The following is a 25850-nucleotide window of genomic DNA, read 5'->3' as shown; positions in this document are numbered from 1 at the left end:
TTGCAGTCAGAAAGGTGGTCCACAGCCATACTCAGCTACGCCACACATCAGTCTGCCTTACAGAGTATTTTCTAAACTTGGCTTCTGACCAGCTTCAATGGAGGACTTAGCTACCTGTGTGAGGCAATACAGACACATGATGAGAGTAAGTGTTAAAATAGATCCACAATGTCACCAGAGTCACATGGAGGCTTGACATGCTTAGAGTTTCTGAATGGCAGACATACTAATCTGGGTTAGGGATCGGGAAGCTAGGCTGAGCTGTGCAAGGTGCTGAGCAAGGGTCTGGAAAAGGTGCCTGCTCCACCTGACTTGCCAAGACTTCTCTGGGTTGCTAATGTCCTCCTTCCTGCTGTGTTGCACACAGCTACATTACTGCACATGTACATACTTGGTGTGAGCTACAGACATATTGCTCCCATAGTCCCAGAAGTGGTGCTTTCTTGCTAGCACTGCCATGGTGTGGGCAGAACAGGGTGTACTTTAAACAGGATGGAGGGATAAAGCTGATTCTCACAGGTTTCCACAGACATAGGAACCCTCTGTTTCACCAGTAAAAGGTCCCAGGCTTTTTGTTCCAGAGAATACAAAATAAAAAGCATTTTAATGGTTTCAGTGGCTGAAAGATAACCACGATGGTTTGGAGTGGAGAAAAGATAGGTTGTCATACAAAGTAAGCAGCCAGAGCTGACATCTTGTCTTTTGGCCGTCTAGGGTTGGGCTTTCCTGGAGGTCTCCGGCCTCGGGCCCGCCCACGACCCTGCCTCCTTCCAGGCCCACCTCGGTGCATGGGGTGGCAGGAGGCTGCATGCTTTAGCTCCACCAGCTCCTGGAAGACGGGGTCACAGAAGATGCAGCCTGTGTGCTGTGTCTCATTGCCAGGAAGGGGAGACTTGGCTTTGTTGAAGTCTACATCGAGCAAGGCAGCCTCGCAGGTGTTGCAGGTGTCAGCAGATACCCGTACTCGGTGGGCATTTTCAAAGCAGTGTGCCACCACATTGCATGTATTGCAGGCCACCTTCCACTTGGGACCAGAAGTGGGGTCCAGAACCAGGACTCCATTCTCGCATTCCACGCACTGGCCAATGCCCAGCATACTCAGTGAGTGCTGGCAGGTGGGGTGTGTGCACTCATTGCAGCCCATGCCTGAAAGGAGGAGTCCAGTGACCTAAACGTGCCCTGCCTCCCTCAACTCTGGTCACTTTCAATGCCAGACTGCTGGATTCTTATTCTAGAACGTGGCACTCACTCTTAACCTGCTTTTGGGATATCTTCTTCACTGACCTGGGTTCCTCTGCTTATCTAAAAATGTGCAGTCCTCAATCCTCCAAGGACTCCAGCTGACCCCCAAACCCTCGCTTGCTTCTGTAGCTTATTAATGGCTCTTCCAGGTTGCTCTCAGCTCACCTGTTACTGGCTTGCTGCATTGTGCACTGTAACTGTGTGACATTTGGGGTGAGGGGTGGAAAGAGAGCTTCATTATCTTAGTAGTAAGCATGTGAACTGAGACCCTGAGGGTTCCTAATTAATGCCTCAGGTAACAAAGGAGCTGGCTCCTCGTCTGAGATAGGGGATGGTACTACCTGGGAGTGGGTACATGTGCTGGCAGTGAGCCTCTCTGGTTCCAGGCTTGGCATGCACTGCTTAGCCTGGATACATGCTCTCTTTTTTCCAGCAAAGGATGTAAAGTAAGACAACAAGCAGTGCTGAGAACCCAGGGGGCTTTGTCTGGTGTCCTTATCTGAGGTTGCCTGCCTCTCACTTAGCCCAGCCCCTGAAGGGCACATCTTGCCCCCTGCCCAGATCCTAAGTGAGCAAGCTGTTTGCTCAATTAGAACCCAGGCATACCCAGACCAGATAGGTTGGCCAGTGCCTGAGCAATGGCACAAGTATTTCTTTTTTTTCGAGACAGGGTTTCTCTGTGTAGCCTTGGCTGTCTTGGAACTCACTCTGTAGACCAGGCTGGCCTCGAACTCAGAAATCCATCTGTCTCTGCCTCCCGAGTGCTGGGATTAAAGGCGTGTGCCACCACGCCCAGCTGGCACAAGTATTTCTTAGGGTCCCCGACTCACTACCAGTGTACACAGATAGTGATAGATGGGTAAGGGACCCCATTGGAGTATGCTAAGTATGAACCTGAGGACACCCACATGCCACACTCACCTTTCTTCATGTCTCGGAAGGGTGGGTGGTTATAGCAGTAGGGACACAGTGGGTAGCTCTTGCCCCGGGAGCCTGAGGACCACAGGACCAGTTCAAAGTCATCCAATGGGCACCGTAGCTCCTTATAGAGCTTGATGGTACCATTCTGTGGGAGGGTGTAGGTCTCATCACAGTGGGAGCAGTGCAGGCGACTTGGCTTGGCCTATGGGATGGGGGCAATAGAAGGAATATGAGGGGTGTTGGGCCTGACTTTCTTGACTGCTTCCTTTCCTTCAAAACACAGACTAGGCAATGCTGAACGCCTAACAGGTACACAGCATACAGAGTTCAGTGTCAGGCAAACACCTCAACCACTGGTATGAGCCCAGGCACCACACTTCCCCATTTCTTCTTCCCTCACAAAGCCAGAGAGCCTTAAGCCCCAGCACGAGGCCAGTGAATGGTTCATCAAGTAAAGGAGCTCGCTGCTAAAGCCTGAGTTTGATCCCTAGAACCCATATGACGGAAGGAGAGAACTGACTCCTACAATTGTCCTTTAACCTCTACTCATGTGCGCGTACACACACGCACACACACACTGTAAATGTAAAGCCCCAGCATTTTAATAATAATCATGAGAGTAAGAGAGTGACTGTTGGCGAGAGTGAATAGACAATGTGTATACAGCCTGATGGTTTGTGTTGTTACTGGTGCTGATTCAGGCCTTTTAATCACTCTGTGTGACGATGAACATTATTTCTGCTAGACTAATGATAAAGCAGAGGCTTAAGGTGATATCTGAATAGGAATGTTTTGGCTAGATATAGTGACAGTCTTTCAACCTCCACATACCTGGATGTACTTCATAAATCGATGGCACTTCCCACAGCGTGAGAGGGGCTTGCCAGTGGCAGCCAGGGGTGAAAAGGACACCTCCATCAACTCGTCCATGCCTGACAGCAAACACAGCACATCACAAGGGTCATGTCTCTCCTGGTCTTTGGCAGCCCTCCCTTCAACAGGTAGCTTGGTAAAACGGGGTGAACTAGACAAAGAGGCCACCACACATGGTCAAGGATCCAAGTGTGATGTGTTTCTGTCAGTGATAGAGTACAGAGCTGCAGCCCTGCTCATCAGCTCTGTATATTCTTGATGCAGATATTAACCTGCTCCGGCAACAGCTATCGGGGAAGCATCACTGCTGTGACTCATAGAGGTTCAGGGCCCAGATCTGGAATGGGCCTCAGGTGGCTCTGTCTTGTTGGAATAGCTGATGAGGGGCAAGGAAGAGGCAGGTCTTACCAGCAATAGAATCAACGAAGTAGTGGAACTTTCTCTTGAAGATATCCAGGGTGTGGTCTAGGACCTGGTGGTAGTCAGCTTTGCCCTGGGCAATAAGGTTCAGCTGCTTCTCCACTGCGCTTCGGATGGTGGGGAGTACCAGCTCTGCATCTATGAGCAAGTAGGTGGATGCTGCTGTGGGCACCCAGGACCTTGCCACCCCACTAGGCAGGTGAGACTGCTGTCCTGCTCAACCTAGCTCTGACCCAGTCTGTCTGAGCTGCTTGTCCACAGAGCTGGAAGGCACCAAGGGCAGTTCCTACTGCCACCAGACTTTTCCTGAACTTCCCATCAGGAAACTGTGTAGAAATCTTTTGCAGAATGGCCAGGTCTATGCTGTACGTCTCCATCTCCCATAGAACACGAGGCACTTTAGGGGGCAGAGTGGTGGGTATCTTAGTGAAGAACCCAAGGTTTGGTTTGTAGAAGAAGCCTCTGTTTTACCTTTATGTGTTCATCCATCAAATTCCTGAGTCCCATAGCATCTCTGCAGTGGGGATTGGGGAAATGCATGAAGAGCATGGGGCCACTGCAGGAGGCAGCAGAGCCACAGCATAGGGAGGAGCCAGAAAGCCCAGCAGGTTGTAGACAGTGGGTAGACAGACTCACCAATCTTGTAGTAACCATGCACCAGAACTATGCCAAGGTTGGTGGGCTTGAGCCGGCGGCCACTCTCCACAGTAACATAGTTGCGCTGGCAGATATTGTTGATGTGCACAGGGATACTGGCATCAGTCCCTGTAATGCACAGCATGGTTCTGGGTATTCCTCAGCCTGTCCCAAGAAGATGTTCTGGACTATGCACTCTAGTTCCATCCACCTGACACAGAAACCCTCCCAGACACCCAAGGAGTATGGTGCCACAGATTGAAGCTTATTTTGCTCAGTAGGTCCAGACAGCTATTTCCTATATGGCTGCCAAAAGCCATGTTGCAGAAAGATTCCCAAGATAGAGCAGGGTTGTCTCTGCATTGTGCTGGGGCACACCTGTGAACCCAAGGACAGCCTTCATTGGTGTTTTAATTTTATAGTTAAAAGACAGAGGCCCAGAGAGGACTCTGTCAGGTTAGAGGGCATCTCCTGAAACCAGTAAGTGCAAGTTGGTCCTTTTTTGTCTGGAAACTGTGGCTTGTGCGCCCTCTAGGTATCAGGATCCAGCTTCTACCAGAGAGAGCTCATAAAGCTACTGTAGAACCAATTCCTCTCTCCTACCTTCTCCTATTCTCTAAGGCCCCTCACAATACCCAAGGCATGTTCCCACCCCAGGGACACAGCTTGGCAGAGAAGGAAAAGTGGAAGGTGATGCATCTGCTGTGTGATGTCAGAGGTGTGACAAGGAACTCAGCACTGCATGCAAACTTGTAGTGCTGGCAGAGGAACACTTAGCTTTCGGTGGGTACTTGGGCAGGGTTTACAGGGGAAGATACTGGCACTGGGGGTTAAGGAACCTTCAGAGGTTCCACAGCTCACTGCCAAGGTTAGGAATTGGCCTGGATCATGGCAGTTTGCACATACAAGAGTTCCTGTATGGCTGCTATAGTCAGATATGTATATTTAAAGGGAGAGTCTCACTCCAGAGCCCAGGCTGGCTTTGAGCTTATGCCCAGGTAGTTAAGCCTTTTTTAATACTGCCCCATGGACCTTCATCAACAGCACTGCCCTCACTCTCCTGTTCAGAGGTCACACACAAACTCTGTTCACTGTCCCAAACTGAACTGCATATTGGTCACTAGGTCCAGAACAGTACACAAGCTACTACAAGTCACAAGCGTGAAAATGTTCTTTGTTTTTTTGAGGCAGGGTTTCTCTGTGTAGCCCTGGCTGTCCTGGAAATCACTCTGTAGACCAGGCTGGCCTCAAACTCAGAAATTCGCCTGCCTCTGCCTCCCGAATGCTGGGATTAAAGGCGTGCGCCACCACGCCTGGCGCGTGAAAACATTCTTAGCACTGTGCTGTTCATCAATGGGACTTCAGCCATAGGCCAAGGCTACTGTCAGGATTCACTTTAGGGACCTAGGCCCTGGGAAGAAGCAGGCCCAGACCAGAATTCTAGGGCAGGCCTCCTAGTTGTCTGCTTTGGGGAGGCAGCTGATCTGGCCCAGGAATCCTTCAGAATCCTGGATTAACCTTGAGTCTGGTGGGTACTTGTCAGTGTGTAGCTGTCTCATGGTGCACAAGGCTGTATGACACTCTTCATATGGAAGACCAGGTTATGCCTGATGATAGGGCTTTGTAAACAGCTCTACACAATGAGGCCTGGATCCATGGGTTATACATTGGACCATCTGTTACCTCATGCTGAATCAGGTATATATAGATCATAGGAATTTTTATTACCATCCCTTCTTGACCAAGGGTCTGGGAATGGAGACCCCAGATTTGGGTACTCACCGATACCATGCTTTTCCATGAGAGTGATGAGTTCGGCCTCAGTCAGATAGTCCGGTGGGCTCGTCTGCTTCTCTAGCATCTTCACTTCACCCACAGTGAAGGTATCACCCTTCTGGCACGTGGGCAGACTCTCTTCCAGGGGCACACTCTGCCAAGGCATGATCTCTGTGAAGCCTAGAAAGATACCACTGCCATTTGAGGTCCCCACTTGGGCTTCCCATCCAGAGATCTCAGTGTCTGTATAGATGAGAAGAAAGGGACCTCCGTGGTCTGCCACTGTACCTGGGGAAATAACTGTTTTTCCCATGCATGTAAAGTGTTCAGGCCCGATCCTGAAGGAGATAGTGCTCTGGAGATACTTGCAGTCATGGCTCACTGTGGCAATGAAGTGTCTGGTGATGTACTCGTAGAGTCTCCATGCGTCACCTCCTATAAAGGCTCAGTGTAACCAGGTGCCCTGGACCAGCAACGGGCCCTCTGCGTGGGTACCAAGGATGTATATATACGTATGATGCCAGGGATTGAATTTAGGGCGTTAAGCACATGCCAGGCAAATGCCCTACCATTAAGCCCTACCCCCGGCCTCCAAGCCTGCAAGGAGGAGGAAAACAGTTACAGAAGCCGCCTCTAGTGTCTAGGTGGCCTTCACAAAGTGTTTCTAGGGGACTGTTCTTTAGGCACATCTATATGTAGGAGTTTTGCTTTACATTCAGATCTGCAGCAGTTCTTGGTTCCACTGGCAAGGCTTTCCCTTCTCTATAGACCTTCTGAACACCTAAGGTAGGTCATATAGACTGCCTCTGAGCTCTGCTACTCTGCCTCATTCCCCAACTAGCTGCAACCACTTCACTTCTGTCTTAGAGGCTTGGTGATGTGGGTTTCACTAAACTAGAGGCAGGCTTAGGAGCAGCTGTACTGATAATGGGCCTGACCTTGTCCACTGGAGCCATGTGCCTATAGCAGCTTCACCTTACACCTTGGAAGCTTCAGGAGTGTGAGGATGTTGGGAAGAGGAACACTCAATACCTAATTCAGCCTCTGTAGCTGATTTCATAGGTGTGATCGGAGGATGGTCACCAGCATCATGACCTTTCCGAGGGCGGTTGATGCCTTCCGCTAACAACTGCTTTACCTGAGGGAGGGGAGGCAAAGCAGAGTCAAGTCAGGCTGATGGCTTCCATCAGTTTTGGGTTTGGCCAAAGCCTGTCTAGGGACCACAGCTGATGGGTTGTTCAGGGCAAGGCCCTTCTGCTCACCGAGTCTGCCCAGTATGGGTGATTGGCCTGCTGTCGCAAAGAGCCCTTCAGATCAAAGTTCTCGGGATAGTGGGTGGTTTCTGTCCGTGGGTAGCTGATATAGCCCTGTGTGTATAATCTCTCAGCTATTTGCATGGCGTGCTGTGGTCCCATACCTGTCAAAAATAGGAGGCTAAGGGGTCTGGAAGGCAGCTAGGGCTCACCCATAGGCTTGGGCATTCTCGTTTATCCCCACAGATGACTCTTAGTGGTTACTGCCATGGCTCAGAGGTACTGGCTGCATGGGCACCTACAACACAGCCTGTCTAAAACTGAGGTCCTATATCTGGAAAAGTGGGCCCAGTGGGAAACACTGCTCACTGCTCTATGGTACCACTTTATAGTTTACAGTATTCATAGCAGCACTGATAACAGTCTGAACTCTGGCCACAGAGCAGCAACTAGGCCTTTGGGTAGCTGAGCCTACTAGGATTCTACAGTGCAAGAGAGCTTATCCTCTTGCTCTCTAACCTGTGAGTTGGCACTTGGCTATTAATCATTTGATGGCATTGTTATGCCAAGGACCAGTTAGCTCTGTGAGGACAATGTTTTAGGATACAGCTTTCAAAGACCACCAGTTTTTCAGACTATCTCTTGTGATAGCTAAGGAAGTAGTGCTTAGAGGAGCCCTATTCTAGGACTTAAAGAAAACTCACATGAGAATCAAGACCTCCACCTAAGCTTCAGGCATCCCAGCATGAGAAGGGCTTGGTGTGGGTTACAGTACCGGCCCTGCCCTGCCCCATCTCCAGAGGTCTTTGGGGATGCTTCAGAGAGGTGTTTCTACATACCCAGAGCTGAGCTGGCCACACGCAACATCTCCACAGTGTTCAGAGCAAGTGGTCTCTGCTTGGCTTTTTCTTTCCTGCTTGTAGCCTCCACCTGGGGGCAGGACAGATAGAGTGATAGTTGGCAAGATAAACAACAGAGGTGAAATGTGTGGACAAAGGTCTGAATTAATTCACTGGTTGCCCTCCTGAAATTCACTTTCTCCAACAGTTTGATGATTGAGCTGAATATTTAGGATTAGGAAAAGAGTGAAGGGGTGGGCAGAGAGCACATGCATCCTGTTTTTCTTGAAGGAAACAGAAAATGTGGAGGACTGGAAAAGAACTGAGGAAGGGACTATAAATGTAAATCTCATAAAAGTCAACATAGGCCAAGGCCCAGGCTGGCTGTGCTGTGTAAGGGAAATGGCTGCTGGTGGCTTTGTGAGTACTGCCCACTGGGCCACTAGCATTGTAAAGCTTTCCTATTTTTTTTCTTTTTTTCTTTTTTTCCGAGACAGGGTTTCTCTGTCTCCAGTCCTGGCTGTCCTGGAACTCACTCTGTAGAGAAGACTGGTCTTGAACTCACGCTTTCCTATTTTTAACGGAAGCTGCAAGGTATGATCTCTATGGGAAATCCCACAATTCCCCAACAGTAGTCATTTGAATTTATCTATAGGCCGTGCTTGTCAGGTGAGCTCCCCTCCCGCTATGGGTTAGCATACTTATAGAGAAGTTGACTCTTTGTTTTGCCTACTGCAAACATAACACAAATAGACCAGCTAGTCTCTTCCTTTACTAAACTTACAAAGACTGATCAGGGCAACACATTCTGGATTCTAGGCCTACAAATATGGGTGCTGACACTGAGGATATTTGTGTACATGTGACACCGGAGGCTAGGGTCCCTTGGAGTGGGTGCTGACATCAGAGTTACCAAGGTGAAACTGCCTCACATGTAAGTCAGTAGAGCCTGAGCAAAATGGCACCAAAGCAAGGTTTGAAAACTGCAAACAGATGTGACTGAAGGCCAGGAAGAGGCTCAGTGATGGTTAGCTGTCACAGTTGTAGGATCTTGGCTGTGATGGGTGTAGACCTGCTTCTATCCTGTGCAGCCAGGCTTTGCTAAGATGACCATCTTCCTAAGCACCAAGCAGGAGTCCCTCTGATTCAGAGAAGCCCCAAGTAGGAAACATCACCACTGAGATGTGAAAGTTGACTGAGTGTGTTATCTTAGACCTTTATCCTAGCCATATGAACTCAGGCAAGTTTACCAATGTGCACACAGGTTCCTCTGCAGTTGGTAGCTTTGGATATTACAGAAAAGAAACATTTGTATGAAATGGGGTCCTGCCAAAGGAGACCCTGCACATGAGTCTATTGGAAGAGACAGTAGAAATGGCCTGGCAGTGGCTCAGATATGGCTAGCATGAGGTAGTGCTTCACAGATGCTGCACTGCATATTAAGACTGAATGTGTGAGGAACCATTCATTTGTACAAGAAGCCATCTGAATTTCATAAAAGGCAGAAAGGCATGGCTCAAGGTCACTGATTCTAAGGCAAGCCCATACAGGACAGATGAGACAGATGTGGACATAGAAAGCATACCCAAGCTTCTTTTTCTAACTTTGTCATGTTTAAAAACATCTGTGCAATCTCCCGGTCGAAAACTCTAACACGGTCCCAGTCCAGAAGGAGTGACTCCTCTTTGTCAGTATGAACCTGTAGGAAAGATAAAAGGCAAGCACATTGCAGGGAAGAAAACTGAGACAGATAGAGGACGCTGGGTTTGGTCCACAAACGAAATGGCCTAGCTGTAACATCTCTTAACAGTTGAGCTGTGGATCCAGAGAGGAAACCTGGCTCTTCTCACTCCGGAGCAGATACTAAGGGTGCCCTTACAAAACGCCTGAAGCTGTGCTTCTCACTCTATCCCTGCTTATCAAGGTCTCCAAACCCACAGTACCTGCCCATGCCCACACAGTCCCCAGCCTTGGAGTAACCAGAGGAACTTGTACTACGTTTTAAACCTGTTGTGCTTTAGGAGGTTTTTATGTTAAAAAAAAAAAAAGCCCTAAAGACCAGTAAGGTAGAAAGCACGGCCTTAATCCTGTGCTGGACTTCCCCACTGAAGATACTGGCCCAGTGGCTGACCTCACCTTCACCCTAAGAAGGAACTCACTCCTACTTATCCAAATTCAGTGTGTCCAGGTGCAGTCCAGCTTTACTGCCCCCCAAAAGCTGGTGACTCTACCTCCTGGGCACCAGGACCTACAACTGTTGGTATTGTAACTCACACTTGTGTTCTTAGCCTGGGGCCAACAAGGGGCTCATGATGATGAAGAAAACTCTCAAGGAGTCCACACCCCAAGCCCACAACAATAGAACAGGAATACAGAAGGGAAGAGAACCTTGGCCTGAAGTACCCAGTAGGTCTCTGGCTTGAAGGACTGGATTTTATCATGTCTTTCTACACAGAATCCCAGGGTAGGAGTCTGACATGGCCCAAAGGAGATGAGAGAGCTGTCTAAATCGCCATATTTTCCTTGGAAATACTTTGTTTGAAACCTAAAGGGTTGAGAAAGACACAAAAATGGATGGATAATTAATTCTAGACAAACCCCATGTAAACCTAGCTTGTGAATTTGGGGTAAATAGAGAGGTCACACCTCACTTTGAAGACAGCAACAGTGACAGAATATGAAGTCATGAAAGAAGAACTATATATGTGCACAGGATACAGTGAGGACAGAGTGTGTCCCATGAATACTGTTCCCCAGGACACGAGTGCATACAATAATCTGCTTAGGAAGTTCTGTCCTAGGCTGGTGAGATGCCTCAGTGGTTAAGAGCACTGACTGTTCTTCAGAAGGTCATGAGTTCAAATCCCAGTAACTACATGGTGGCTCACAACCATCTGTAATGAGATCTGATGCCCTCTTCTGATGTGTCTGAAGTCAGCTACAGTGTACTTATTTATAATAATAAATAAATCTTTGGGCCAGAGCGAGCAGGGACTGAGCGAGCAGGGTTGACTGGAGTGAGCAGAGGTCCTAAAATTCAATTCCCAGCAACCACATGAAGGCTTACAACCAGCTATAGTATACTCACATACATAAAATTAAATGTTTAAAAAAAAAAAAGGAAGTTGTGTCCTATGTGATGTGCATCTGATAAATATATAAATGGCATCTCTGGTAGCTTATGCAGGCTCTTTGGGCCCTGGGAAAGGCAGTATCCTGCCTAAAGGGAGAGTATGTGCATGTGGCAGGGAACAGCACCTCGTGAATGCACAGCCGATGCGCAGGTCTAGCTCCTGGCGGGCATCCACTGAGAGTGCCTCATTGCGGTCTGGCTCACTCAGGCGGGTCATGGCATTACAGATGTCTGTATCAGTGATGGAGCTGAACCTGGCACGAAACACTGTCTTCTCACCATTGTGGGCATTATTCATGACAGGCAGAACGGCATCAAGGACCTGGGAGGAAGAATACTGGCTGTGGTTAATTCCTCGTCTCTGCCTTTCACTGCTGAGCGGGCCTTTCAGGGTTAGCCTTTTCCCACCCCTACTAGGCCCTCCTATATCCCTTTCCCTTCTAGACATCTTAGACTCCCCAGAAATCCCTTGCTATCTGGCTGCCTTGCTGGTTGCACTCCCTTCCAGATATGCACCACTCCTCAGCCCACTTCCTTTTAGTGTTGCCTCAAGGATGCTACCCTTCCCCTTCTCGTGCACTTTCTTTTGAACTAACCAGTGAATGCTGTACCCAGCACACAAAGGACTTCATGGTCCCAAATCCCTTCCCTTTTCTGGGAGTAGGGAGTGCTTGGATGGATAGGTAGAATTTTTACATGACTGGAGAACATACAAAGGAGAAGATAAAATGACTGAGAATGGAAAGGTTACAACAGGCTCTGTATGGGGGTGGGAGCTGGGTATAGAAGGTCCTGGAACTGAGACTCAGTAAGGCTATATCGGGGAGGAGCAGAGAAGCTGGGGCATACAGTGGCAACATTATGGGAAAGCAGTGGCCTATGAGCTGCTATTGTTTCTAGTACCAGAGGCAAAGGCCTTCTAAGAGAATGCTCCTGTCAGATGGAGCAGAGAAAGGAGAGAAGAGGGTATCTGAGAAGGGACAATATGAATTGAATTTGCTAAGAGAGCTGCATGAGAATTCTGGGTGACCTAAATTCCTGTCTTACTACAGCCATCTCATGCACTTAAGTGTGACAAGTCACAGGTTAGGGCTGGGGTATAAGGATATAGAGGTGACCTGTATGGAGCTACAGTACAACAGGCAGTAGCAGGACCAGCAGGCATAGCCAGTAGCATTAAAGTGTCATTAGAGATCATTTGGGAAACCTCCACCAGTCTCCCTGCAGGCAGGGCTCCCTAGGATGGACAGGGCAGAAGACACATGAAGGTGGGAGATGAGACCAGGGCCTAGAGAGATGGTTCAGTAGTTAAGAGCACCTGTTGCTCTTGCAAAGGACTCAGGTTTAAAACTATGTGTAACTCCAGGTCTGGGAAATCTGATGCCCTTTTATGACCTGTGAGGGCACCAGGCATGTACACAGTAAAATACATTCATATAGGCAAAATATTCATACATACTAGTACATTGCCGAGGAGATAAATTATAGTAACTGAAAGTCTATAACAGGGATGGAGCTAAGCCAAACATTGAAAATTCTGAAACTTGCACCCACATAGAACGGTGCTTAAAAAAATACTACCCTGACTACCACCAACTGGTCTCTGTGTGGTGTGCACGTGAGTTAGAGGTCAGAGGTCAGCTTTCTGAGGCTTCCATGAGTTTGTGGCCTTGGCGATTAAACTCAGGGCATCAGACTTGGTGGGGTGAACCTTCACATGCAGACCCATCTTGTGGGCCCTAGTTTATGCATTATTTTTTTTTTTAAGATTCATTTATTTCACGTTATGTGTATGAGTGTTCTGTCTGTCTGTCTGTGCCCAATGTGCATGCTTGGTGACCGCAGAGGAAGGCATCAGATACCTTGGAAGTTACAGATGGTTGTGAACCTGTGTCCTTTGTAAGAACAGTAAGTGCTCTTAACCAATGAGCCGTTTCTTCAGCTCTAGGTCTATGCATTTAAAGTAACTACAGAGTTTTTGAAATCAAGGGGTTGGGAGAAGATGTTTTTTGAACCCTATACTCCCTATGCTAATCTAAGGATAGTGTGACAAACTCTGATTGGGAAGGAGGGGAAAAGGTCTAAAAGGAACCAGAGTGGGCTCCACACTCACCTCAAAGCAAATATTCTCCCCTTCCTTGTCACAGTCCAGCCACAACACAACATAGTCACAGCCTTTGCCCTCCACCTGCCACAAAGCACACAGTGACAATCATCCCTGTGACATTCCCCTCTGGGCACAGGAGATAGAACCAGGTACTGGGCTTCCAGTATGAGGAGCTGAGCAAGAAGCTGTCTACAGTGAGGCTGTCTCAGACTCAGAAAAGGTTTTGGTTCAGAAAATTGTATCAAAAAATTGTAATTACAATACGTCTATCCTTCTGCGTGTGGTGTGGTACATGTGTATGGGCGTGCAGGTGCATAAGCTTGTGGGGCAGAGGCCAGTGGACACTGCTGGGTACCTTGTTCTACCAGTCGCTGTCTTATCCCCTTAAGACAAGGTTTCTCACTGCACCTTGAAGTTTGTGGTTGGCCAGCAAGCCCCAGAGATCCTCCTGCCTCTGCCCTCCACAGCACTGACCATGGGTACTAAGATCCAAACTCAGGTTCTTATGTTTGTGCAGCAAGTGCTTTTACCCACTGAGCCATCTCTCTAACCCCTAGAATAAGTATTTTTACTTTTATAGAGTGTGTGCTCCATAATTTCCAGAGGGAGAGGCTTTACTTTTTACATTTTCAAACATGTATGCAATATACTTCTAGTACATTCAACCCCATCATTTTCTCTTGCCCTCATCTACTTTCACTGGCCCTCCTCCTCTCCTTATGACCTAAGCATCAAGAGCAGAAATGAAACAGTTCAGTATTAACAGTGCTTGTTTTGGGTCATGTGGTTATACTGTTTTTCCTTTAAACTTATCTTTATTTTCCGGTTTTTGTTTGTTTGTTTGTTTTGTTTTTCTGGTAAACAAGTATTTCTTGAAACACTTTCTCAGATTTTTGTTTCTTTCTTATTGATTGAGTGAGACAGGGTCTGTCTGCGTAGACCAGGCTGGTCTTGAACTCACAGAGGTTCATCTGCCTCTGCCTCCCTGCTGCCGGTAATCTCACCATGAGCCGTCAAGGATGTTATATCAGACCAGTTAGCACCTAAGACCTATTTTTCAAATTATAACTTAGGCAATATTGACGTGGCTGGTTTGGCTCCACTCACAACCCAAGGATAGCTTCCAAGGGCTCTAACTACATGGTAGCAGCTTACATTACATTACTCAGGAAGGGAAGGACTAGATGTTTCCAGTTTTGTTTTGTTTGTTTTTTTTAAATAAGATGTACAAATTTATTTTAAAACTGGGAAAACCCTTAACTGAGTCATTATAAAAGCAGAATGTCTGATTTCCAGAGCTGGTATCAAGAGTGACTGGGGATAGAAAACCAGGCAGGAAAGTGCCAGGTAGGCCAGCAGAGTACTTATAGAAAAGGCAGAAAGTTGAGTCCATGGCTACCAGCCAGAGCCTTGATGTGCAAGATGTGGATGAAGGCACAAAAAGACAGCTGTGGCTGCTTATGATATAGGGAGCTGGGAGGAGCCTCCTTGGTGGGCTTGTAGATGCTCCCTTACCTGCAGGAACTTGACCATGTTCAGCTTGGGGTTAGCTTCCTTTTTCTCTGTTGGAGCTTGGCTGAAGAGCTCTGCAGGATCCACCTTATCCCACTTGTTGTACTTTCCTGTAAACCATCCAAAGACACCGACTCACACTTCAGAAAACCTCTGCAGCTGTCACAACTAGGAATAGGATAGGGTGCATCATGCAGAGATGGGGGTGGGTAACTTACCCAGCTGTTAACCACTTCCTGATCTGTTGGGAACAGGGTCTATAGCACTACCTGGGTTGTGCTATACGGTATTCCTTTCAACAGGACAGAGACAGGAGGAGAGTGGTCATCTTACCCAGAAAATCCAGTGTCATCACATGACCGCAGACAGATGTCATCTTGAAATGGACAGGTTGGCCAGCAAAGGTTCCTGTGTACTTGTGCACTGAACATGCCCCATTCAGCCCTTTGTGGGAGGACATGTTTCCTAGGGAGGCAAAGCACACAGACAACTGTGAGGCTGACTTAGAGACACTGTGGGTCCCTGAGCCTACATGCTGACTCTCCTTCTCCAGAGTGGTTACTGGTAACATCCCTTAGCTCCCATTGCAGATAACTAGGTACTGGGTGGCTTAATGGTGCTGAGAGACAGAAGCACCTATGAAAGTTTCACAGAAACTCACACCAGTTCCATACTGACTGGGAACTAGAGGCAGAGGCTCTTGGGGTCTCACTCCATTTCTATTTTCTTTTTCAATTTGAATTCTACCTTCATTTATTTAGATTTTGAGGTTATTATATCCTACACTATGGTTCCTCAGCTGAACACTCTTGGTACTTGGAAATGAGATGATGCCTTCTGGATCCCCCTGGACCTTTGGAGTGTGTATTCTCAGCCTAACTAGAGCTCTTCCTCCTCTGAGAGCTGGTAAAAGGAGGTCAAAGTGGGTGTCTGCCATTACTGGATAGCCACTCAGCATCCAAGTACTCTTTCTATTTAGAGGGCCCTCACTCCATGTACCACCTCAGTGGTAGAGTGGATCCTGATGGGCAAATCTTCCACTACCTTCCTGGTTCTCAGGCCACTGGCCACTTGTGAGTGATTTGAGATGTAGGGAATGTAACTGTAACCACATCCAGGGCCCAGCAGGCAGTAGTGAGTATCTAGTGGTGCAAAACCTAAGACCTAGTCTGATTTAGCTCCTTCCAGGATCATTTCCTGTGCTCATGATCCATGTCCCTAACTGGACCAGCATGCTGACAATCACTGCCCCTTCTACATCGTTACTTTTCCTGGAGGCTTCAGCCCTGGGACTTCCACATGTGGACATAACATGTCACAGGACACTTGCTACTAAGGTGCTTCCTGAAACCTGCCAATCCTAGCTGAGCCCACCAGCTGTGGAGACACACTTTGGAAAAAGAAATGATCAAAAAAAGCACAAAAGACTGTGCTTACAGAGGAAAGCAATCGAACAGCCTAGTGTCTGCTTTTTCCTACCTCGGGAGAGGATTTTGGCAATGGACTGTGCCAGGGATGGCTTTTCTGCTACCATGAGCACGGTCTTCATTCCTGCTCCCGGGTGTCAGGGCCCACAGACCGTTGTACCCAGACCCAGAACAACAGCAATAAAAAAAGCTTAGAAACGTCTCCTCTGTAGCTCAACACGACTGCCAATGCTGACTCCTAGGGGAAGAAAAGACAGCACAATTATCTCATCCCTCCAATGCTCAGGGAACTCTGTGAAGAGGGACAGAAGGTATGGACTGGGGGAAGGCGTGATGTGCTTATGGAATGCTTTCTTCCAGGCAGCATGTATCTAAGTGTGGTTAACAATTGCTGAGGAAAGGAAAAACGTTTTCTTGAGTGGTGCAGCTACAGCTGAAGTGTCCAGGATCCTGTAAATGACCTAACGGAACTCACTGGGTTACACACACAGGAGGTAGAGGGCAACAGTTAGGGAGAGGAAGGTAATCACAGAGAATGGGACCAAAAAAGGCAGTCAGTGATGAGTATAAAAAGTACATTATGTTTGCCAGGCGTGGTGGTGCACGCCTTTAATCCCAGCACTTGGGATACAGAGGCAGGCGGATTTCTGAGTTCGAGGCCAGCTTGGTCTACAGAGTGAATTCCAAGACAGCCAGGGCTACACAGAGAAACCCTGTCTCAAAAAACCAAAAAAAAAGTACATTATATTCACATATGAAAATGTCTCGAGGAAACCCATTAACCCATTATTAGGTATAACTTGCTATTGACTGTGTTGGCAAGAAAGCTAAATGATAAGGACAAAGTGTGTACTTTTCTTCCTTAGCTTGGTGGTGGAGATGGAACCCAGGGCCACCAGAATGCTAAGTACTTTACTACTCAGCTGTGCGCAGCCCTAAGGAAACCAAACAAATGAAAGCCAGGGCAAGAAAAAGAAAACTTGGGGGAACTGGAGAACATCTGCCCTGTGACCAACTGCTCAGGAAGTGGGGGTCTGGCTCTATGGAGAGAAGCAGCAGTGACACTATGACTTTAGTTTGCTGCTAAATTTGTGCCTAAAACATGCTGGGACTTACAGACCTGGGCTCGTAGGCTGGGGCAGGGTATGTGTGCCCAAGCCCCTGGACAGCTGTTGGGAAACCTGTCTGTGAAATCATCTCTTAGAAGGGAAAACAGAACACAGTGTTATGGAGAGACAAAGAGGAAACTAGGATTGAGGGATTAAGTAGGGAAGGGGATAAAAGAGAAAGATAAAGGAAGGAATGTGGGGAGGGACAACTAACACTCAGAGACATGAGTTACCAGATAATAGGCTCTGACAGTATCCCAACTAGACATGTTATGCTGCCAAGTTTTGTTTTGTTTTGTTTTTTTAAGATTTCTTTATTATTATATCTAAGTACACTGTATCTGTCTCCAGACGCACCAGAAGAGGGTGTCAGATCTCACCAGAGATGGTTGTGAGCCACCATGTGGTCACCAGGACCTGAACTCAGGACCCTCGGAAGAGCAGTCGGTGCTCTTAACCACTGAGCCATCTCTCCAGCCCCCTGCCAAGTTTTTAAACCTCTAGTGCCAGGAATTAGTAACAGCTTGTTGAGCAGGCCAAAGGGGCACCATGGACACCCCCACACATCTCAGGCTGTTGTCAAGCTATTGGTTGTTCTCCACAATCCAAAATTAAGGTCCTATTACTTTAGAGAACACTTCTATATGGCGTCAAACATGGAGAAGGTGAGCTGGTGCTGAACTAGAGGTTTCACCCCTACTGACTAGCATTTATGGTATTGTAGAGTACTCTGTATGCACAGAGGAGAAAGCATCAGTATCTCTTAGCTATAATCCCTGCAACCTACAGCAGACACTTACAAATTATATTGGTGCAATAGTGGTACGAATGTTATAGGAGTAACCAACCACTTTGTGATAGGATTTAAGGCTCACTCCATGAGATGGAAGCCATCCTTGACACTGCTAAGGTAGCGGAGAACCTGATACTAGACAGTTCACAGGCCTACAGCAAAGCCAAATACTATTGTTCTGCTATAGGAACAAAGCAGTAAAATGTCTCCTAATGGCATTCTTCTATACCCAAAAATCAGCACCTTGCTCGACTATCATCGAAGTTTCTTTTTGTAGTAGATGGGAACTAACATAGGGACTCATAATTGGACAATGTACAGAGAGTAAGAGATTCAGACCTAAATGGAATGTCTTTATTAAACCCCTCTGCTCAGGGATCTGTAGTTATGTGGAAGAGGAAGAAAAAATATTTTAAGAGCCAGAGGTAATGGATGACTTCAAGAAAGTGTCTTCCAGACATAAGAGAACTAATGCACATGTGAACTCGCAGGGACTATGGCAGCATGCACAAGGTTTACACAGGTTTCAGCCAGATGAGGTCCCAGCACTGAGAAAAGGACATGGATAGGGGCTCCCACCCCTAACCAAGAAGCTATCTGCAATTGATATCCACTTGCAAAGGAAAAATTAGTCTCCTACAGCAGAGTCTCAATGTATACATTAACCACACCTCAGGGCATGCACTATGCCCAGCAGGTGGCCAATCCAAAATGATCTAAGAGTATCTTTGTAGTCTTTTTGTCTCATTTTGCTATGTTTGGGCATTTTATGTTTTATTAATATTTTGTTTATTTACTTTGATTTTCATGTGTATGGTTGTATGTATGTGTGTGCATGTGTGTTTTTTTTTTAAGAGAAAAAAAAGGAATACAAAGTTGGGTGGGTAGAGATGTAGGGAGGAATTGAGGGAGGGGAAAACATGGTCAAAATATATGAAAATTTTTTTTCTACTAAAAAATGTTAAAAAAACAAACAAACAAGCAAAAAAAAAAAAACCTAAAAGCAAAACAAAACAAAACAACCCTATTTGGGCACTTGAAATGTAGAGGTAAGAGAATCAACAGTTTAAGGTCACAGTAGGGAACTCAGGGCCAGCCTGGACTACTTGAGATTCTATCTCAAAGAACTGCCCCTCCCCCCAAGAGAAGAGTGAATTCATTTGGACCTCTGCCTGTGCTCCCTGACTATTCTACCACCCTGAAAAATACTATTTGGTGACCCCCTCTTCTTTCTGGTGCTAGATATAGAAGCCAAGCTCTGGCATGGAGCTGCCCCCAACCTCAGAGCTCTAACACTGTGTACTGGTGTCAAGCCTTTCTCCCATACCTATACCCCTTGTCCAGGTATCTGTCTTAACCAGCCCATATTACACTGTGCTATGGCCAGTTATACCTTGCAAGAGGACATGCAAGAGGACAAACCATATCTGGACTACTGTTGGCCCCTGCTGTAGCTTTCTGGGCAGGATATATCACTTGAAACCTGCTGGCAGGAGAGGACAAAAGACAATAATAAGCACAAAAACCCTACCAAACCAAAACCACACCAACCAAAATAAAACAGAAAAAAAATAAAAATTAAAAAAAAAAAAGATGTATTTTTTTCTTTATAGTAGTATTTTTTTATTTATTTTTTCTTTCTTTTTTGTTCTTTTTTTTGTTTGTTTGTTATATATATATGGATGTTTCCCCTGAATGTTTGCATGTGGAGCCCAGAAGAGGGTGCTGATTCCCTGGAAATGAAGTTACAGACTGTTATCAACTACCACATGGATGATATATACTGAACCTGGGCCTCTCTCTCCAGTCCCACGTTCCTTTTTGCTGTTGGTGCTGTGTTGGGGGTTGAGCCCAGGGCTCCACGCATGCCAGGCAAGTGCCCTAACACCAACCATACCTCCAGTCCCCCTTTCTTTTTGATCCACAGACATACGACATTACTGTTTGGGAATAAGAGTTTTACTCTGTAATCCAGGTTGGCCTTGAACTGGTGGCAATCCTCCTGTCTCAGTCTCTCAAAGTGACAGAATTATAGACCTAGGCCACCATGCCTAGCTGCATTAATATTTATAAATACACTATTGTATATATTTAAAAAGCCAAAGACTTTTATTCAGACAAGGGCAACCTTCTGGGCAAAGGTCTCATTAGGTGCTTCCTAATGAGACGACTCAGTGAGTGAAGTGCTTGCTGTGCAAGCATATGGACACAAGTTTGACCGACATCAAGAGCAAGATGTGGTAGCATGGGCTTAGAATCCCAGCACTGGGAAAGTGGAGAGAGGCTGATCACGGTGCTTGCTGGCTAGCTAATCCAGCAGAAATGATAGCTTTAGGTTTACTGAGAGACTCTGTCTCAAAAAATAAGGTGGAGAGCAAGAAAAGAATCAGCTGACCTCTGGCTTCCAAGGACAGCATAACTGCAAATATATAATGTAACTTTTTACTGTTTATTTATAGCTGGGGACAACTAAGATTGTTTTCTTATGTTTAGAAATTGTTTAAGAAAGTTAGAATTTTGCTGGAGAGATGGCCCGGCAGTTAAGCGTGTGCACTACTCTTGCAGAGGACTAGAGTTTGGTTCCCAGCACCCATATGGGGCAGCTCACAAGTACTTGTAACTCCAGTTCCAGATCTGATACCTTCTTCTGGCCTCCATAGGTACTATATTTACATGTACAACTCCTACCTGTATATACATAATTAAAGATATTATCTTAAAAGTATTATTTAGTGATATGAAAGGGTGCTTGACAACATTCATTAAGAAAATGAAGAAGGACTAAAGCAAGTCTATACTTAGTAGCAAAGACCCTAAGTCTAAGAACATAGCTTATGCCAGTGTGGGACAGCTGAACGGGACCCATCTGTTTAAGTGGACCTCCTCAGCAGTTCCCTGCCTAGATAGGAATACAATCAACAGCAACCGTACTGAGCAACCACTACACACTTGGTCTAGTTCTGGGTTCAGCTAAGATGGTACAAAGCAACACTGGTTCATGTCTTCTTAGAGTTCACACTTCAGTGCTGTGTCTCCATAGGTGGGAGAGTAAGGGACAGGGTAGGAGTGGACAAGATGGCATCTGGGAGAAGTGTACAGGCAGAAGGGATCAGAAAAGGTGAGGCCCAGAGAGATGGCTGGACACTTAGAGGGACAATAAAATCGGTGGTTTGGGGTAGGGAAGCTGGGTGACAGTGAAGGATTGCTTTGGAGTATAGCAACCTGACCTCAAATATTAAAGAGGCCCTCCAGCTGACACATGGTGACTGGGCCCTAAAGAATCGGAGGCTAGGCAAGACCAGGATGGAGGAAAACACAGATAACATCTGGATTTTTGGCTCAGGCAACTGGAAGAAGAGATTCCTGCTGGTTAATGGAACCCTGAAAGAGAAGTAGATCAAGTCAGAATTCAGGAGCAGTTCAGATGTGGTGGAGGCAACAGCAGTGGTAAATGGAAGGAATGTGGTGGCGAGCCGAGGAGATGAAGAGGAGCCATTTGGGTACGGCAGGAGGAGAGGCCTGATGAAAGAACAGTGACACTACTCCAGTGTCAAATGCAGGCTGGGGGAAGCAGCAAGACCTGACCATGGCTTCAAGAGATCGGAGTAAACCTTCATGACCTGGATGGGAACCATTTGTCCAGCAACAAATGCAAAGGCCAAGTGGGACAAACTCTAGAAAACCATAAGGATGCTTTTTCATTTTGTTTTAGATAGATGGCATACCATTGTGATATCTGTCCCAGTAGAATAGAAGAAAGATGAGGGATGTGGGGACTACTGAAGTGACAGCAGAATGGCTGAAGGGTTGAGAGGCAGCTGGCCAGCTTAGGGCACAGAGAAGACGCTGGAGTAGGTATCTAGGCAGTCTGGGGCTTAGACAGGAGCAAAGGAAGTGACACCTCTAGGTAAAGCAGAGGGCAGATTGAGAGGCATGATCAAGATGGCAGCCCGAATTTTAGGGAGGGTAAGGGAAGGGTGTGTCCTGTGAGCTCTAATGGTAAAAGCTTGTTGCTAACGTAGGAATGGAGTCAGAGGGAGTGACTCTTGGATAGGTGATGGCAATGAATATTGACCCAGAGTGGAAAAGAAAGCACAGAAACAAACGGTAAGTACTAGTGAGACTGTTCATGTGGACAGTGAGCCCTATGAGGCAGACAGGACTGTGAGGGAAGGACCAGATAGACAGCTGTGAGAAAACATTGCTGGGGAACTGTCACCAGCATTACCATTCAAAGTAAAGATCAGAACCAACCTAGTAGTCAGCAAAGAGCACTGTTTAGAAACAATGAAGATGTCAATGAAAATTCCTTCACTAAAAGGGTTTCTGTTACTCCTTATCATGTATGGAGGTGAACCTGGGCTGTTACAGTCCTTGCTCTAGGGCCATAAAGGAATAAAAATTACCCCAAGTAAAAACTTGAATGCTTTCCCTAAATATACAATCTCACACAAGAAAAGAGCCAAACATTTTCAAAAACTGTCTTGACTCTGACTTCCTGACCTATGCCCCTGAGAACCACACTTGGCACCACAGGTCTGTCTACCCACAGTTTGTCTAGGCTATTGCCGTATCTTTGGTACCTAGTGTGCAATGCTTGTTTGCTGGAGCAATGAAAAGAAAAGACTGGGAACTGTCATAGCCTCTGATGTCCATTCTGGGGAAGTTTTGGTTCTATCAGATAGAGGAGTCAGAGGCCAGAAAGGAAAACTGGGAACAGATTGTTCTATGAAGGCTTTTAAAGTTCCTGTCTCTTCCATAGAAAGTACTGGGTATTGGACAGTCCGGCCACTGTGGTTGGGGTGGGGACACTGTCACCATACTGTTCTAAAATGGGAACATCGGTCACACTAGAGCTGGAGTTGCAGGACATGGATTTGAACCTGAACCTGTTTGCTCTAGAACCCGTGCTCTAAGATTTTTATCCTGTTGCCTCTAAGAATGTTTCTGCTCTATTGTCCTATAGTGCTTACTAAGCCTGATATAGACTCCTATCAGGTTCTTATCTTATAGCTCCTGGAAAATAAGCTAGCTATGTGAGAGCAGGAACTTTTTTTGCTCTCTTTAATGGAAAGTAGTAAATGGTGAGCAAACACAATTGAACGAATCTCTGAATACATGACAACAGTTTTACCTATAAAGCTAATAGCATGCTTATAGATCCTTAAAATCAAAACCAAACCAAACCAAACCAAAAACTTACTTTATGTTGGGTTTGGTAGGAGACAAGTAGATCTCTTAGCAAGAGTTTGAGGCCAACCTGGTCTATACAGTGAGTTCCAGGATAGCCAGTGCTACACAGTGAGACCTCATCACATAAAAACAGCAGCAGCAGTAGCAACAGCAGCAACACCTGATGTTACTGCCAGCAAACACTTCTATTTCTAGGCATTCTTTCTCTATGGTTTCAAAGTTTTGGGAATTTTGTATCTTTTCTTCTCTTCTACATCCTAAGATCCAAATTATTGACTAGATTGACACAGACATTCTGCCTTAGCAGGATTATGTCATTTATCCAGTAAAGGACAGTAATACAAAGGCATGTGACAGACACAACTCACTTTCAGATGCTTGTCCACGTGCCAGGCTATGCAGCTGCCGTCCACTTTGAATATACATTTATCTTCAGCGTTGACTCAAAACAAGTAAGAAGTCGTTTTAGCACTTCAGCACAAGGGGACTTTGTAATGTTCTATCACTATTTCAAAGGAAGAAGAAAAGATTTCTAATGCCAGGTATTCTAGCATACATCTCATGAGGCTGGATTCGGCAGGAGAAGCTTGAGTTTTAGGCTATACTCAGTTATATAGCAATAAGCTGTTTAAAACATTTTTTTCTTCCTTTAAGGGTACACAATTAGGTAATCAGGGCCTTGACAGGGACACTTCCCTTTGCCTAGATCAGATTCTACTTTTTAAAAAGACCTTTGGAGCTCTTTTGTACCAGTGATTAATGTCAAGACTTCCCTATTTTCTATTAAGGCACATCTTCCATTTCAAAGTGAAAACCAATGAGGAAACAAAACAAAACAAAACAAAAAAATGGATGGCTTATAAGCATCACCTACACACCACACTCACACTTTGTGACTCAGAAACAACACTATTCACTTAAGCTTTTGCTGTGTGTGTGTGTGTGTGTGTGTGTGTGTGTGTATTGGGCAGAGACAGTCTTGTGTAGCCAAGGCTGGCCTCTTAACTTCATAGCCACTATGGCCTCGAACTCTTGATCTTCCTATTTTCAACTCCTGAGTGCTGGAAATTCAGGAGTATACCAAAATGTCTAGCCAAAATTTTTATATATGATCACTTAAATATATAAATAAGACTCCTTAACATAAACCTACATGATATACCAAGTCTTTTCTGCCAAGGCTCTGACACTACGGTTCGTCCTATTCTGGAGTTAGGAAAGCAAGGGATATTTAGGTGTGGGCTGCAAAGAGAGAATAGCAAGACAATCTGTTTATTCTTTGCCAAACCTCACTAATCACTGTGAAAGCACTGTAAAGATGGAGGTTTCCTTTTGTATTATGCAGTAGTAGATTTAACTTGAGGAGCCCCGAAAAGGGTCAGCCAAGCACGGGGAAATCTGAGTATTTAACAATTCAGTGACTTTTAATCACCTACAGACCCAGGAAAACAAGCTTGTCTCTTAACTCCTTCTCTGTATCTAGTATGCTGCAGCTCTCTCTACCAACACTGCTATCAAATAGGAGCTAAAGTTAAACAAACAATTATTTTGTGTGTGGATATGTATGGGCACGCACATGCTGCTGGTCACAGGTCAGAAGACAAATTGTGGGATTCAGCTCTCTCCTTTTAAAATGTGGGTTCCCGGGATCGAGACCTTGGTTGTAAGAGCGCTGAGCCATCTCATCAGCCTAGTTTTAAAAGTCAGAATAAATCGCAGTGCATAACAATTCAGACTAGCGACAAGGGACCTTGGCGAACGGTGGAATTTCCCCCTTTCTTTGGCTATCAAATCCAAGTCGTCCTGGCTTTTCACAGTCCTGTTCCCAAAGGCCGGAATACCAAATAGGTTAAGAGAGGTCATCCGTTCTTTCCTTTCACCTACGCATAAGAAGCTGGTCCTCGATTCTAGCTCATTGGTTTATCCAAGTTTTCTCCTAATCTGTAGAGATCAAGTCCGAGAACAGCCCGGGTCTCCAGCCAGAGCCGGCTCCGGCGGGCAGCGAGTGGAACCTTCGGCTAAGAACGCGGACCGCAGGCCTGAGCCTCTGCGGGCAGCACTGCTTCCCTGAGCCGGTTTCCCTCCCCTCGGTTAGGGGGAGACGTCTCACCTCGGGGCCGCGGGGAGCTCGTCGGAAAAGCGACCGCTGCCCACTAAACGCGGCTCCCCCGCCGCCCAGAGGCCCCGCGGCGAGGGCTGGATGGCGAAACAGCCGCGCCAGGCAAGGACCCTCCCCCACGCCCCCGCCCGGGTCGGAGCGCCGCTACCATTCCGGAAATGCCTGGAGGAAAGCCAGCGTCTTCCGCTTCCTCGAGCGGCCAGCCACCCACACTGCTCACCCGCCGTGCCGCTGCGCCTCTCGCTCCGGCTGCGCTTTCTCCGGTGGCCACTCACGAACTCACTTCCGGCTCTGTCCGTCTGTGGCGTCCCCTCATCTGCTCTCCGATGTCGACACTAAGGTGTCTGCAAGTTCCGAGGCTGGTGAGTTCCGGGCGCCTTGCTGTCGGCTTCCTGTTGGGAGCTACAGGGCTTCCCCGGTCTCCGTTGTGTATCTTCTTCCCGCAGCCTGGAGTGGGTCTCCCAAAAATCATCCAGAGAAGACAATAATGACGGTTG

The 25850-nt window shown here is 46.7% G+C and overlaps 1 protein-coding gene across 6 annotated transcripts; it reads right to left on the bottom strand.

The window, feature by feature from the left end:
- Positions 1–476: 476 nt before the first annotated feature.
- Top3b (DNA topoisomerase III beta) lies at positions 477–25677 on the bottom strand. 6 transcript variants are annotated; one of them, XM_029544206.1, is made up of 19 exons: positions 25345–25488; positions 23603–23739; positions 16192–16377; positions 15046–15177; positions 14716–14822; positions 13207–13281; positions 11219–11415; positions 10349–10505; positions 9546–9659; positions 7961–8051; positions 7131–7285; positions 6901–7006; positions 6157–6303; positions 5875–6048; positions 4093–4221; positions 3445–3594; positions 2995–3095; positions 2164–2365; positions 477–1146 (listed from the first exon to the last, which is right to left on the bottom strand). In XM_029544206.1, exons 3-19 carry the CDS (start codon positions 16259–16261, stop codon positions 665–667), a joined length of 2589 nt encoding a protein of 862 aa, XP_029400066.1. In that variant the 5' UTR covers positions 16262–16377; positions 23603–23739; positions 25345–25488; the 3' UTR covers positions 477–664. The 6 variants fall into 6 exon arrangements, with proteins under 6 accessions (XP_029400066.1, XP_029400065.1, XP_029400068.1 ...); XM_029544204.1 differs by lacking the exon at positions 23603–23739 and adding an exon at positions 19435–19524 and having other exon boundaries at positions 576–1146; XM_029544205.1 differs by lacking the exons at positions 23603–23739; positions 25345–25488 and adding an exon at positions 25574–25677.
- Positions 25678–25850: the final 173 nt, after the last annotated feature.

The sequence above is a fragment of the Mus pahari genome, chromosome 12 (assembly GCF_900095145.1).
Source record: "Mus pahari chromosome 12, PAHARI_EIJ_v1.1, whole genome shotgun sequence".
Lineage (NCBI taxonomy): Eukaryota > Metazoa > Chordata > Mammalia > Rodentia > Muridae > Mus > Mus pahari.
Note: the sequence above shows the minus strand (reverse complement) of the source record. Positions and strands in the feature narration are given on the sequence as shown.